This window comes from Colobus angolensis, unplaced genomic scaffold (assembly GCF_000951035.1).
Source record: "Colobus angolensis palliatus isolate OR3802 unplaced genomic scaffold, Cang.pa_1.0 Scaffold6, whole genome shotgun sequence".
NCBI lineage: Eukaryota > Metazoa > Chordata > Mammalia > Primates > Cercopithecidae > Colobus > Colobus angolensis.
In genome coordinates this window covers 27,417,716-27,432,525 of record NW_012119598.1, presented here as the reverse complement: position 1 = coordinate 27,432,525, position 14,810 = coordinate 27,417,716, and the positions used below count along the sequence as shown (strand labels likewise).

General features: G+C 42.1%; 3 protein-coding genes across 4 annotated transcripts in view; 1 reads left to right on the top strand and 2 right to left on the bottom strand.

Moving 5' to 3' along the window:
* Positions 1–3,612, bottom strand: part of LOC105526755 (histone H3.1) — a 10,532-nt gene extending 6,920 nt beyond the window's left edge. The window contains exons 1-3 of one of the 2 annotated variants that reach the window (XM_011962866.1): positions 3,506–3,612; positions 2,209–2,919; positions 1,772–1,775 (exon numbers count right to left, since the gene is read on the bottom strand). In XM_011962866.1, the coding sequence (XP_011818256.1) occupies positions 2,252–2,662 (411 nt within the window). In that variant the 5' untranslated portion in view covers positions 2,663–2,919; positions 3,506–3,612 and the 3' untranslated portion in view covers positions 1,772–1,775; positions 2,209–2,251. Of the gene's footprint in view, positions 1–1,771; positions 1,776–2,138; positions 2,920–3,505 lie in introns of those variants that run through there. The other variant, XM_011962867.1, reaches the window with a different exon arrangement.
* A 6,691-nt stretch (positions 3,613–10,303) lies between these two features.
* On the bottom strand, positions 10,304–11,155 carry LOC105526753 (histone H2A type 1). Its single transcript, XM_011962864.1, has one exon. It carries the CDS (start codon positions 10,806–10,808, stop codon positions 10,416–10,418), a length of 393 nt encoding a protein of 130 aa, XP_011818254.1. The 5' UTR covers positions 10,809–11,155; the 3' UTR covers positions 10,304–10,415.
* On the top strand, positions 11,100–11,591 carry LOC105526754 (histone H2B type 1). The gene has a single exon (XM_011962865.1). The coding sequence runs from the start codon at positions 11,138–11,140 to the stop codon at positions 11,516–11,518; it is 381 nt and encodes a 126-aa protein (XP_011818255.1). The 5' UTR covers positions 11,100–11,137; the 3' UTR covers positions 11,519–11,591.
* Positions 11,592–14,810: the final 3,219 nt, after the last annotated feature.

Here is a 14,810-nt window from a genome sequence, read left to right as displayed (position 1 = left end):
GCTGGGCTAATTTTTGTATTTTTTTAAGAGACTGAGTTTAGCCATGTTGGCCAAGCTGGTCTTGAACTCCTGACCTTAGGCGATCTGCCTGCCTTGGCCTCCCAAATTGCTAGGATTACAGGCGTGAGCCACCTTGCCTGGCCTAAGACCCTGTACATTTTAAGATATCCATTTATTTTATTGTATATGAAAAATTTAAACATGTTAGTAGCTATTCCAGGTGATAAAGCCCTCAGGAGTAAGTGATGAGGATTTTGCTGAGGCTCTTTATTTAAAACAGTAATGCCTGGTGGGGAAAGTTTTGGCTCCAGCACTATCTGAAATTTTCTTAGTTTCAGTTTTTAAATTTGTTTTAGATAATAGATAACTATTGAACTTACATTTTTGGAGACTTCATAAAATACTGCATGACTTCTGGCCCATTGTGGACACTCAATAAGTGTGCATTTTTCCTATTTAGAAAAACTATATATTAAAATTATAAAAACTTTAATCTTTTATTTTTCTAAATAGGAATTCACTCAATGGTAAATTCTGTTCAGTAATCTTTTATTTTAAATCTCAACTTGACTAAATTTCCGGAGGCTTTGTTTTAGGCAAATGACCGTGCTAGGTGTTCTGGTGGATTTAATGATATAAAAAGATGCATTCTGTGCCCACCAAGTCCAAGTCCTCATGTATTGAAGTCCAACAGCTGTAACAGAAATACAGGTTAAAACTTGCTGAGGTAGAATCTTAAAGAAAGTACAGGATACAGGAAACAACATTTAAATAGAGAATGCTTTTATCCAGCATAATAGGATGTTCACTATGGTACAAATATCTGACAGCAGTTACCTTAATTATGGATAGTTATACTGTTTTCCTCATACACTGAATCTGTAATTCACAGGACCCATGTCTTTATGTCTGACGGGCTTCCATGAACAAAAATGTCTTCCATAAATCTCCAGGACTTCTTACTATGGCTACCTTGGCCTGCATAGCTATTTACAGCTTTGTCACTACTACCACATGACTAACCTCTTTCCTTAGTGCAACTTGAGGGAAAACAGCACATTAAAAAAAGTTAATAGAAATTTCTCAATGACAGTTGAAACTACTCCACCCCATTTCAAAACTGAGGAATTTGCTGAAATGTTTAAATATACAAAATTCTTCCAAATAGCACGTAGTATCCCATATAGTACATACACCCTTCTGCATTTCCAAATAACAGCCTGTATGATTTCGGAACAGAATTCCTTATTTTCCTTCCCTTCATCTACCAGTTTCGAAGCTGTACCTTTCTATGAAAGGCAGAATATTCTTCTGTAAGAACTTGGAAGTCGTCAAAGGATTTTCATTTGATGATAAATATGGGGTACTTTTAATGAGATTTGATTAAAACAGGGTATTTACTAAAGTTGAAAAGTTCTTTTAAGATATCAGCTGGAAGGCCGGGCGCGGTGGCTCATGCCTGTAATCCCAGCTACTCCGAAGGCTGAGGTAGGAGAATCGCTTGAATCCGGGAGGCGGAGGTTGCGGTGAGCCGACATCGCGCCAATGCACTCCAACCTGGGCAACAAGAAACCCCGTCTCAAAAAAAAAAAAAAGAAAAAAAAGAAAACAAAAGATATCAGCTAGGAAGTTGAAAAGGCTCATGATTTTTGCATTTTCCTTTCGCACTCAGGTATGTCAGACACACCCATCTGTACCTTCGTTGCTTTGACTCCTGCAGTTTAGAAACTAAGCAAGGCTTTCAAGTCTGCAAGAGCTGTGTTAATGCCACGGGTCTAGGTGTTCCAGCTAATAACCTTAGCCTTAGACCAATATCAGGCGCACAGAGAGGGTAACCTTGAGCGCACCGAAGGCGCCGACCGTCGCAAGTAGCTGTGTGTCAAAACACTAGTGGAGTAAGGCAGCCTGATGCATACCAAAAGCGCTGGCCCCTCGGGCAAGCTCAAATACATACAAGAAATAAGCACTTAACAAATAAGCAGAAGGCCTGAACAGCAAAACAAAGCCTGCTAAACCAATGGAAAACCGGGGAGGGAGGCGGAGCCCCAGGCAAAACCTGAGGAAGCGCTTGAATTTGGAAATTTAAATTAAGCATTACATTGAGGGGGCTAAATGCCATTATTTGAAAGGTCTGTTTCGATCAGTGCAGTTTCGCGGTCTAATGTGTCTTGAAGGATTACAGCTTTTTTCATGGAGGAAGTCATTGGCTCTGAAAAGAGCCTTTGGGTTGAAGGTTGGCACTCAAAACGATTTACGCTCTCTCCCCACGAATGCGGCGGGCAAGCTGGATGTCCTTAGGCATGATGGTGACGCGTTTGGCGTGGATAGCGCACAGGTTGGTGTCCTCAAAAAGCCCCACCAAGTAAGCCTCGCAGGCCTCCTGCAGCGCCATCACAGCGGAACTCTGAAAGCGCAGGTCGGTCTTGAAGTCCTGGGCGATTTCTCGCACTAGGCGCTGAAAGGGCAGCTTCCGGATAAGAAGCTCGGTGGACTTCTGGTAGCGACGGATCTCGCGCAAAGCCACGGTACCAGGGCGGTAGCGATGAGGCTTCTTCACGCCACCCGTGGCCGGAGCGCTCTTGCGAGCTGCTTTAGTGGCCAGCTGCTTGCGCGGTGCTTTACCGCCTGTGGATTTACGAGCAGTCTGCTTAGTACGCGCCATACCTCACCTGCAAAGTAAGTGGGTTAGGAAAATTGGTTTACCCCTCTATTTATATAGGAACAGAATCACTCTGATTGGATTGTGGACAATCCCTGTTAGTGATCGGTTGCTAAATTCCGGAAGTGCTCGGAGCGATTCACGATTGGTTTATTTTTTCAGTGCAAGATTCTGATTGGTAAATTTGGATAGAGAACTGGCTCCTTTAAACAAGTTCTTTTTTGATACAGGTATCTTTGATGATTCGCAGACAGCATGACCTGCAAAGACATTTATCATTTAACTTAATAGACTGACCTTTTATTCTGTTTAGCTATAAAAAAATCGAATGTGTTTGAATTAGAAAATGCTTTAGAATTTTTTTTCAAAAATCTCCGCTGCTTTTTTTCTGCTTAATTTTCCTGAAGTTTTTCCCTTCCCTATGCACTCATTTAAAATCCGTTGTCTAAGTATCTCTCAATGAGTCCTTAGTTCATTCAAACAAGGTTTTCTAAGATACACTGTTTAATTATGTTTAAATAAGGAACTTTGTGTTTCATTTGTGTTAGAGTAAAATTCTAACATCGTGGAATCCCTACCTCTGTAATACTAGGTTTGACTCAAGTCATTTAACGGTATTATTTTGTTTTGTTCAAATTAAAATGTCCAGACATAATGGCAAGAGCCGTCAAAAAAAGTATTTTCAGTATAGAATCTTGAAAAAGATGGCGGCGAAGAGAGTCTTAGAAGGTTGTTTCTTTATAAGACAATAATGGCGCAGTGTCTCCAGATCCCTGCGGGAGAGAACTGAGGTGCCCTGAACAATTTAAGACACGTCCTACAGAACTTTTGTAGGAGTGGACTCACCCAAATAACAGGACTTCTTAACTTGGTTTTCGCTTCCAAACTCAACAGCTCCCAATTACTTTGAAAATGTAACAAATGTTTACTGGAAAAGATTCTTAAGGAATGACATTATAGCCTAACACAGTATTTTAAATCAACCTATCGGGTTCCCTGTAAGGTGTTCTTTTCCTGGCCAATAAAAACAGCAGTTTGGGAATTCTTAATTTACATACTTTTAATCTATTGGCTACTTTGGTTCAGGCAGAGTTTAGATTTACAAGTTCGCGTTTGTGTAACCGTACTACAGTTCAGAAAGGGATAGTGCGCGTGCGCGCCTGTTGCAAGGTCTAGTTTCTTTTTGTTTTTCTTTCCCATTAGGTTTTCTTTCTTATTGGAAAGCTATTTTGTAAAGTGTTGTAGCAGGTCCGCAATGACGCTGGCAAGTAGTCTCAGGCGATTGACATCATGAATATGCCGTCTCCCCTCCAGGGAGGGGAGACGGCCAAACCAAACTTATCTCTGCCTGCAAATGCCCGCGGATGTCTGCAAGCGGAGGGGGGAGGAGACAAAGAATGTTTTGTGCATTCCTGTTCATTCCTTGAATTCTGTTAAACCTGCCCTATTTTAGGGCATTCATCAAAATTCTGCTAACCACAGGATTGATACAATTGCACCTTTCAAGTTAGTGTCTATTTTGCACATTTGAATTATCTTAGGACTTATGGGCAAATCTTGACTGAAGTTACACGTTGTCACGCGTTTCAGTCTCACATCTGAAGTATATATGAGTCCCTTGCTTCTCCTTTTCAGAAAAAGAAACTTCTGTACACTTTAAATCATGGTAAAACGGTTAGATATGTTGGCAAAATGGTTTTATAAGAAGCAAGTAAAGAACTGAAATCCTTTTGTACAATATGATCACGTATCTGTGGGCTGGGCTGTTTGTTAATGAGAGCTATGCCCTCTCTATGCTTTTCCTCTCCACACTCCCTACATGTCATCTTCTGAGGTCCAAGGCCTGTTTATTGATATTGTCTTCTGTTTTCTCATTTTCATTTTAGTTTTTTCATTTCTATTATGAGGATGTTAATATCTACATCTAAAAAGTGTTTCCAAAATTAAAAGATACAGTTTAGGTTAAAGGTTCAAAACACAGTCAGTGAGAACCATTAAGGAAATTCCATCTTTATGCCCCACAGCTTGATTTCCTCCCCAGTGTTCTTAAATCTGTCAATCTGGTGTTTTGCCATCTGAAGCTACCTTCAGTTCCTTTCATAATCCTCATCTCTAAATATGTGTAAAGCTTTATTTTAGAACTCAGTGCAAAATTTACCTGATTACATAAGAACTTACCAGCTCACTTGTATTAATCAGTAATTTCCATCATTATCTCCATACCTGAACACAATTTCTCGTAGGATCTGTGTTTTGTGATAAAACAGTCAGAAACCAGTTGTGGTTACTGAGCATTTGAAATGTGGCTGTTACTGCTGAGGACTGACTTTCTTTTTTTGAGGAGTCTTGCTCTGTCACTCAGGATGGAGTGCAGTGGCATGATCTCAGCACACTGTTACCTCCACCTCCTGAGTTTAAGAGATTCTCCTGCCTCAGCCTCCAGAGTAGCTGGAATTAGAGGTGCTCGTCATCACGCCCGGCTTATGTATTTGGGAGGGGGGCGGGGAGAGGTATTTTTAGTAAAAACGGGGTTTCACCATGTTGGCTCGGCTGGTCTCCATCTCCTGACCTTAAGTAACCCGTCCGCCTCGGCCTCCCAAAGTGCTGGGATTACAGCCATGAGTCACCGTGCCAGGCCTGAATTTTTATTTTACTTACTTTTCGTTATTTTAATTCAAAAGCTGATAGTTCAGTTATTGGAAAATGTTAGATATGTTTTGAACAATCACATATATGAATTTAATTCTACAGCACTGAAGTTTATGAAATCACAATGAAATTCCATTTACTTCCAACAAACATTTAATACCAAATTGAATAGGATGTCCCTCATATTTAGAAGACTTAAGATTTAAAAAAGAATGTGAAATACTGCATTAATAATGTTTTTATATTGACTATATTTTGAATTAATGATTTTGTATTTTGGGTTAAATATAATTATTAAAATTCTTTTACCTGTTTATTAATTTTTAAAATGTGCTTACTGGAAAAATCAACATTACATATGCAGCTTGTATTATTCTTTTTTATTTTATTCTTATTTTTTGAGGCAGAGTCTCGCTCTGTCACCCAGGCTGCAGGGCAGTGCTGCAGTCTTAGCTTACTGCAACTTCTGCCTCTCAGGTTCCAGCGATTCTCCTGCCTCAGCCTCCTGAGTAGCTGGGATTACAGGCACAGGTCACCACACCCAGCTAATTTTGGCATTTTTAGTAGAGACGAGGTTTCACCATTTTGGCCAGGTTGATCTCGAACTTCTGACCTCAGGTGATCCGCCTGTCTCGGCCTCCCAAAGTGCTGGGATTACAAGCGTGAGTCACCGCATCTGGCCGTGGCTTGTGTTATTCTTTATAAATAGCATTGTTCCAGGATTCTCCATTTCTTTTCTCTGTTTCTTGATTCTTTACCAAATCTTGACAGCATATGCCTTGAAACAATGAGGATATTCAATATACTTCTATGAACCCAGTTATAGCATCTGGACTTAATCTACAATAAATAAGTATCTATATTTGTATCTACATCTACATGTCTATACAGTTGTGTTAGGGAACTAAGGGGGCTTGTGAAACCATTACTCATTGAGGCAAGAAGAGGTGGGTAACTAGCAAAATTATTGATGTTTGAATTTTTCCATGGCAAAATAGCAGTAAGTGGACAGTATTTGAAATTCTTTTAGCCAGGCACAGTGGCTCAGGCCTATAATGCCAGTGACCCAAGAGGCTGGGGTAGGAGGATTGCTTGAGGCTAGGAATTTGAGGCTGCAGTGTCATAATTGTGACACTGCACCCCAGTCTGGGCAACAGAGCAAGACCCAAAAATGAAAAAAAAAAAAAAGAGAAGTATTATATGAATATTTTTCTCTCTATTGTATGTTTTTGAGGGACAGCATCTACAACTGCTAATTCTGGTGTTTAAGAAAAGGCGAAGAGAAATCACTGTGGAAGCACAATGCCATTTCATGAAAAGAAGAAAGTCCAGAAAATAATTTGCTATTCCTGGAAGCTACATAAACTCCAAGAAAGACTCAGATAAGAACATCAGGTCAATTACTTTGAAGTCTAAAAAGAATACAAAGTTAAAGTGTTTATTATTTTGTAGGAGCCAAGGCAAGCTTTGAAGCTTTGCTGAAAGATTAGCTTGCAAAAGGCAGATTAATTGTAGAAAAGTTACACAAATTTATTAACGTGTTCAAGAGAGCCTTTAGGATGAAAACACAAAGATACGAGAAAAAATTGTCCACTTTTATGCTTAGGTTCAACAACATATGGACAACCTTGTAGAAATTTGATTGGATAAAAAGGGTATGATGTAATGTTAATAAACTGAGTGGAGAAACCCAGCAAGGCTTGTTTGTCTAGACTTTTCTTGGCCTCTGTCAACTGAAGAATGAGAAGGTTCATACATTTGCAAAGGAGTGCTTTATTTCTCAAAGGATTGCAGCCTGCAAGGTGGCCATTCTGACAGGCTGGGAAGGGTAGCCTTGGTTTGCTGAGAGACAGGCAGTTGGAGGGAAGGAGAGAGGGATAAAACAGGAATTTTTGAGGAATGGGTGGGCCAAATATGCATATTTAACAGGTTCTAGGAGGAGCTATGAATATTCATGAAGGAGACCCAAGCACATGTGTATTAGGTTTACATGTATGTAACATATGTCACATGATCAATTTGGGGTGAAGATTTAACATGTAAATGAGTTATAATTAGGTTCTATATATAAAACTGAAATGTAGGGCAGAAGTCTATGATCTGCATTCTGAGGAGACTGGTCACATTCAGTTGCGGGTCTGCAGTCGTTTATCAAGAAACTCTATGGTCCTTAATACCTGTCTTATCTGGACCACCATGGAGAAGGGTGGAAGGGGCCAGATAAAGTAAGTAAAGGGGCTTTCTGGTGTATTATTCCCTCAAATCGGACTTTGAGAAAATCTGGCAGTGATTAGAAAGGGGAAGAAGGGTAGAAACAAACAGGATGTGTAGCCTCCATCCTGTCATGCCTGGGAACTTAAACTTTTGGGGTCCTTTAGCCAAAGGAGTGTCCATTATTCTGTCAAAGGGGTTTAGAATGTTCATTTCATCCCTCACCTCTTTGAACATGCATTCCTTCCTTCTGGGTATTGGGTATGGGACAGCTCCATCTCTGGAATGGGGTCTTATGACCTGCAGTTAAACAAGGTGGGTCAAATAATTTCTCTGTGGTTAGTTGTTACACAAAAAGGTGGAAGGAAAGTTAGAGTAATATTTTTAGTTTTTATGGCTGGCTTTGGGGAAAAAGGATTCTGGTTGTCATAAGCCACGCTGGGAAAGAGGAATTTTAGTTTCTATGTCTAGCCTCAGAAGAGAATGGGACTGAGAGACAGGAGGGCAGGAGAAAGTCAGAGAAAAATTTTGCTTCTGAGGTTGCTTCTTTGGCCTTCATTTTGGGGTATTGTTTCTGAGCCCGAATTTGATTAATGAGTAAAGGATGTCAAGGAGTTTTACTATGGGGCTTCATAGACATTTTTCTTACAATTGCCATATTTTTATCTTGTTTTACTTAAAATGTAGTTTAAGAAAAATCGTAAGATTTCTAAGGAAAAACGGGAGGGGACATAATGTGTCCCACTATAAAACATTTATAGTTTTTACAAAGTTTGCAGGGAAATGTGCTTTTATCATCTCACAATTTACTATTGATTAAAGGTATCACACTTCTTGAAGTTACTTCTTGGAGGCTTTTGTCTGGTTATGCAAATAATTTCTGTTATTTGTATCACCAGAAATTATTTTTGATGCTAATTATTTTTGATGCAAATTATTTGTGATGCAAATAATTTCTGTTCAGTGGAACAGATATAACTCCAATTATTTAGGACCCTTGGGGCATTAATTTTTTTTGTAATCTCATTCAGCAACCTTGTGCTAACATTTAAGAAAGGGCAGCTTTTCCCTTAAGTAGCTCAGTGACTTCTGGTAGCAACGGAGTTTGCCATGATTCAGGGCCTGTATCTGAAGGACATCGTCAAGCTGCTGGTGGCCAGAGTGCTTTTGCTGGCTGCCTTGGTGGCCAGCTGCTTAGGAGGCTCTTTGCCACCAGTGGACTTTGGTGTGGTTGGCTTGGTGTAGGCCATGACCTTTCATATCAGATTTACAGATCAGTTCTCTTTACAGGGCTTGGTGTGATGCAATTAGTTTTGAGAGTTTTTTTGTGGAGCAATGTGACTGAATTTCTAGTAAAGTTGAATAATTATGCTTTACAGTGTAGTCCATTTATAAATTTCGGTCATAAAACTAAGTTTTTGCTGCTGGGTTTTTTTCTTTTTTTTTCTTTCCTAAACAGGATCTTGCTTTGTCCCCCATAGCTCACTGCAGCTTCGAACTGCTGGGCTCAATCAATCCTTCCCCGCCTACTTCTCCCAAGCACCTAAGATCTCAGACCAAGCCACCATGCCAAGCTAACTCCCCCCCCCCTTTTTTTTTGAGACGACTGAGTCTCCCGAGACTCTGTTGCCCAGGCTGGAGTACAATGACACCATCTCGGCTCACTGCAACCCCTGCCTCCCGGGTTCAAGTGATTCTCCTGCCTTAGCCTCCCGAGTAGCTGGGATTTCAGGAGCCCACTGCCGGGCCCGGCTAATTTTTTTGTATTTTTAGTAGAAACAGGATTTTGCCATGTTGGCCAGGCAGGTCTCAAACTCCTGACGTCAAGTGATCTCCCCACCTCGGCCTCCCAAAGTGCTGGGATTACAGGCGTGAGCCACCGGGCAGGGCAGGCTTTTTACTTTTTGTGGGGATGAGGGGGGTGTCTGGCTTTATTGCCCAGCCCGGTCTTGATAACCTGGGCTCAAGCGATTCTTCCGCCTTGGTCTTTCAAATTGCTGGGATTACAGGTCTGAGCGAGGGCGTTAGGCCATTACAGCTTAGTTTCGTTTAGTGTTGATTTTAGAATACGGTGTTAATTGCGCTTTTTGAAAAGAGAAATCCAACAAACAAATCTCACTGGAGGAATGTAGTCTTTTTTTTTTTTTTTTGAGACGTAGTCATGCTCTGTTGCCTAGGCTGGAGTGCAATGGCGCGATCTTGGCTCACTGCAGCCTCTGCCTCCCAGAATCAAGCGCTTCTCCTGCCTCAGCCTCCCAAGTTGCTTGGGACTACAGATGACCGCCACCACGCCCGGCTACTTTTTGTATTTTTAGTGGAGACGGGCTTTCATTATGTTGGCCAGGCTGATCTCGGAATCCTAACCTTGTGATCCGCCCACCTTGGCCTCCCAAAGTGCTGGGATTACAGGCCTGAGCCACTGAGCCCAGTCGGAATGTAGTCATCTTTAAAACTTAAAAAGCCCGCCCTGAAATGCTAACGGGCAGCTATCCTTTGTTCTCTTATTACTGTATCAGTATTTCAGCCTTTTCTGACAAGTGCACATGAATAAACAGCCTATGTGAAATAATAAAACGTATACACACCATGGACTTATACACAAAATAACGTAGTGACGCACCTTGAGGTATTACAACATCGGTTCCTATTCCTGTGTGCCTTTATAAAACGCATTTTTACTGCAAAGACACATCAGTAAGACAAATTAGTGCACGAAATGTGAGCAAGGATTTCAATAATGAACTGATCAGTAACGTCAGAAACGTTCGTAAAACTAGGACAGGGTTTCAGGCATTGTATGTGTATTCCAGCACTTTACAGAAAACGTGGGTGGCTCTGAAAAGAGCCTTTGGTTTCTGGGACTCGGGGTCACTGATGGACTTTACTAGTAATCATTTCACTTGCCCTTGGCCTTATGGTGGCTCTCCGTCTTCTTAGGCAGCAGTACGGCCTGAATGTTGGGCAGGACACCGCCCTGCGCAATGGTCACGCGACCTAGAAGCTTATTTAGCTCCTCGTCGTTGCGGATGGCTAGCTGCAGGTGGCGCGGGATGATGCGGGTCTTCTTGTTGTCGCGAGCCGCGTTGCCAGCTAGCTCCAAAATCTCAGCGGTCAGATATTCCAGCACCGCTGCCAGGTACACGGGAGCGCCAGCCCCGACTCGTTCGGAATAGTTGCCCTTGCGGAGGAGGCGGTGGACACGGCCGACTGGAAACTGTAGCCCGGCCCTGGAAGAACGCGTTTTAGCCTTCGCCCGAGCTTTGCCGCCTTGCTTTCCACGTCCAGACATAGTGGCTTCCTAGCAGCAGAAGAGGTAACAACCAACAGGATAAAGAAAAAGAATGTGCTCGATGGAGGGATAAGAAGCTAGTTATAGTCGTCGGTAGAATTGTAAAAAGCGCAGTTTCATTGGTTAAAATTATTCTTTGACGAAACAACCAATTAGAAAGGAAATAAGGTGAAAGCTATTTTACATGTATGCGTCACTAACACATTGCCCAATCAGTGCTGGATATTTTGAATTCTTTATTTGCATAAAAGACGTATAAAAGGAGAGACTCTAGTACACGAGCTCTTATTTAAGTGCTTTCATCCGTACTGTTCTTATTTTCTGACAATATGCCTGAGCCAGCCAAGTCAGCTCCTGCTCCGAAGAAGGGCTCCAAGAAGGCTGTGACCAAGGCGCAGAAGAAAGATGGGAAGAAGCGCAAGCGCAGCCGTAAGGAGAGTTACTCCGTGTACGTGTACAAGGTGCTAAAACAGGTCCACCCCGATACCGGCATCTCATCGAAGGCCATGGGCATCATGAATTCCTTTGTAAACGACATCTTCGAGCGCATCGCAGGCGAGGCTTCCCGCCTGGCGCACTACAACAAGCGCTCCACCATCACCTCCAGGGAGATCCAGACGGCCGTGCGACTGCTGCTTCCCGGAGAGCTGGCCAAGCACGCAGTGTCCGAAGGTACCAAGGCTGTCACCAAGTATACAAGCTCCAAGTAAATGTGTGCTTAGGCACTTTAGAACTCAAAGGCTCTTTTCAGAGCCACTCAAGTCTCACATAAAGAGCATTAATGCTGAATATCATCGTTTTCTAGGGAATAATTTTTCCAATTTTGTAATTCCAGCACTTTGGGAGCCCGAGGCGTGTGCGAATCTAGCCTAGCTTACCTAACATGGTTAAATCCCGTCTCTACTAAAAATACAAAAAATTTGCCGGGCGTGGGGCAGTTAGTCTGTAATTCCAGCTACTTGAGAGGCTGAGGCAGGAGAACCTTGAACCCGGAAGGCGGAGTTTGCAATGAAACGAGATGGCGCCTTTGCATTCCAGCCTGGGCGATAAGGGCGAGGCTTCGTCTCAAAATAAAAACAAACAAACAAAAAAAATCACAAGATACACGTATTCTGTGTTGGCAAGATCCTGTAATCCTAGCAGTTTGGGAGGCCGATGCATGAGGCTCGATTCAGGAGTTAACAGGTTTGCCTGGGTAACATACTGAGAACTCATCTCTGCAAAAAATTAAACTAACCGGTTGTGACTCGTTGCGTCTGTACTAGCAGATACTCGGTAGGCTGAGGTGGTAGGATAGCTTAAACTAGAGCTAGAGGCTGCAGGAAGATGTGAACACGCCACTGCAAGTCCAGCCTGGGCGACACTGGTAGGGGTAGGAACAGTAGTCTTTGGGTCTCTGAAGATCACCTGACAAGTTTGACTTCTGAGCACTCTGTTGTGGAGTTTGTTGTGGAGGGACTACCATGGGCATTGGCAATGTAAAGTTGAGCTAAAAATCTCGTTTTGGGCCGGGTGCGGTGGCTCACGCCCGTAATCCCAGCACTTTGGTAGGCCGAGGTGGGCGGATCACGAGGTCAGGAGATCGAGACCATCCTGGCTAACATTGAAACCCTGTCTTTACCAAAAAAATACAAACAAAATTAGTCGGGCGTGGTGGCACTTGCCTGTACTTTACAGCTACTCCGGAGGCTGAGGCTGGAGAATCCAATCCCTTGAACCCGGGAGGCGGAGGTTGCAGTGAGCCGAGATCGCGCCACTGCACTCCATCCTGGGCGACAGAGCTAGACTCCGTGTATATAAATATATACATATATAAAATATATACATATATAAATTACATATATAAATATTTAACTATATATAAATATATATATATACACACACACCTTTGGACTCGTGAGGCGAGGCTGGTGGATCACTTGAAGTCAGGAGTTCAAAAACAGCCTGACCCACATGGTGAAACCCTGTGTCTACTAAAAATACAAAATTAGCCGGGTGTGGCGGCGCATGCTTGTAACCCCAGCTACTACGGAGAATGAGGCAGGAGAATCACTTGAACCCGGGAGGCGGAGGTTGCAGTGAGCCTAGGTCGCACCATTTCACTCCAGCCTGGGCAACAGAGGAAGACTCTGTCTCAAACACAGAAACCATTAGTTTATACTCATTAATCAAATTTCTAAAATGGGACCAAAAAAAAAAAAAAAGGTCGCTACTCCATAGTACTCCATGAGCAACCTCAGGTTTCTGAAAACGACAACATAGCACTCCAAAGTATGGTGCCTTGACACAGTGAACATTCTAAGAAATTAGTAGAACAACATAGACAGGAATGTTCTTATGACCTTCCTCTGAAGCAGGTCTTAAGACCTTCCTGTGAGTCTTGCAGAGTATGAGAGGAATCGGAACAAATAGACATTGCTAGATTTCTCCTTGTTTATTATCCTTAGCTCATATTATTTTTGTCTCGTTATATTTCTGCATGACTCTCTACTCTTCATCAAACCTAGTGCAAAAACACTCAGGTTTAACCCCTTCTTCAGGTCTTTATTTCCTTATGTCATGTAAAACTTTATATTAAATGTATATGTTTTTCTCTTGGCCGGGCGCCGTGGCTCACGCCTGTAATCCCAGCACTTTGGGAGGCCGAGGCGGGCGGATCACGAGGTCAGGGGATTGAGACCATCCTGGCTAACACGGTGAAACCCCGTCTCTACTGAAAATACAAAAGAAATTAGCCGGGAATGGTGGCGGGCGCCTGTAGTCCCAGCTACTAGGGAGGCTGATGCTGGAGAATGGCCTGAACCTGGGAGGTGGAGCTTGCTGTGAGCCAAGATCGCGCCACTGCACTCCAGCCTGGCCGACAGAGCAAGACTCCGTCTCAAAAAATAAACAAATAAATAAATTTAAGAAATAAACGTGTATGTTTTTCTCTTATTAATCTATATTTTGTTTCAGGGCCCCAGTCAATGAACATAAGATGGGTAAAAGGAAACACTCTTTCCTCTCCTACAACACACTAGGGGTGGGTGTGCATCTGTGTTCTGTGTGTTTGTCTTTGTGGAGTGCAAAAGCTGGCATAACACAGAAAAAGTGTGGAGAAAAGTAATCCTAGAATGAAAATGTTTGAGAAGTGTGTTTGCTAGGGCTGCCAAAACAAACTACCAAAGACTATGTGGCTTAAAAAAATTAATTTTGTCACAATTCTGAAGGCTACAAGTTCAAGATCAACCCAGTGAGCTCAACTGATTTTTTCTTGGACCACTCTCCTTGGGGTTTCCCCTCTCTGGTCTTTCCTCTGTGTGTGGTTTGTTTTTTAATATCATCTTATAAGGACAGCAGTCAGATTAGATTAGTACCCACCCCTAAAACCTCATTTTACACCTTTAAAGACCTTATTTCCAAATAAAGTCACATTTTCAAGTACTTGGTATTGGACTTCAACGTTTGAATTGTGGGCTGGGGACAGGCAATTCAGTCGATATCAAAAATTATGGTGATTAAGCTTCTAAATAGTACACGAAATAAGTATTTCACAGGCATCTCAAACTCAGCGCAACTAAAACAGACCTTATGATACGCTACCTAGCTTCACTTACTCATCCAACTTTGAAATCTAGTCCCCATTCCAGAGTATTCCCTTTTATGCAAATACTTAAAAATATATAACGTCTTACTGATTCTAACTTCTAATTTTATGTTAATATTGTCTGTATTTTTGTTTACTGTGGCTAAAAACTGAAAATATTAATGTTGAAGAGTTAGACTTTGCCTAAAACTAGGTTTTATCCCTAATGGAATATTATGCAGCTGTTAAAAATAATGCTTTTTAAAAAAATAAACGACATAAAATATGCTCATTGCATTGCATTGTATAGGGTAAATCCAAGTTGCCAAATAACGTATTCTTTTTTTTGTTTGTTTTTTTTTGAGACGGAGTCTCGCTCTGTCGCCCAGGCTGGAGTGCAGTGGCCGGATCACAGCTCACTGCAAGCTCTGCCTCCC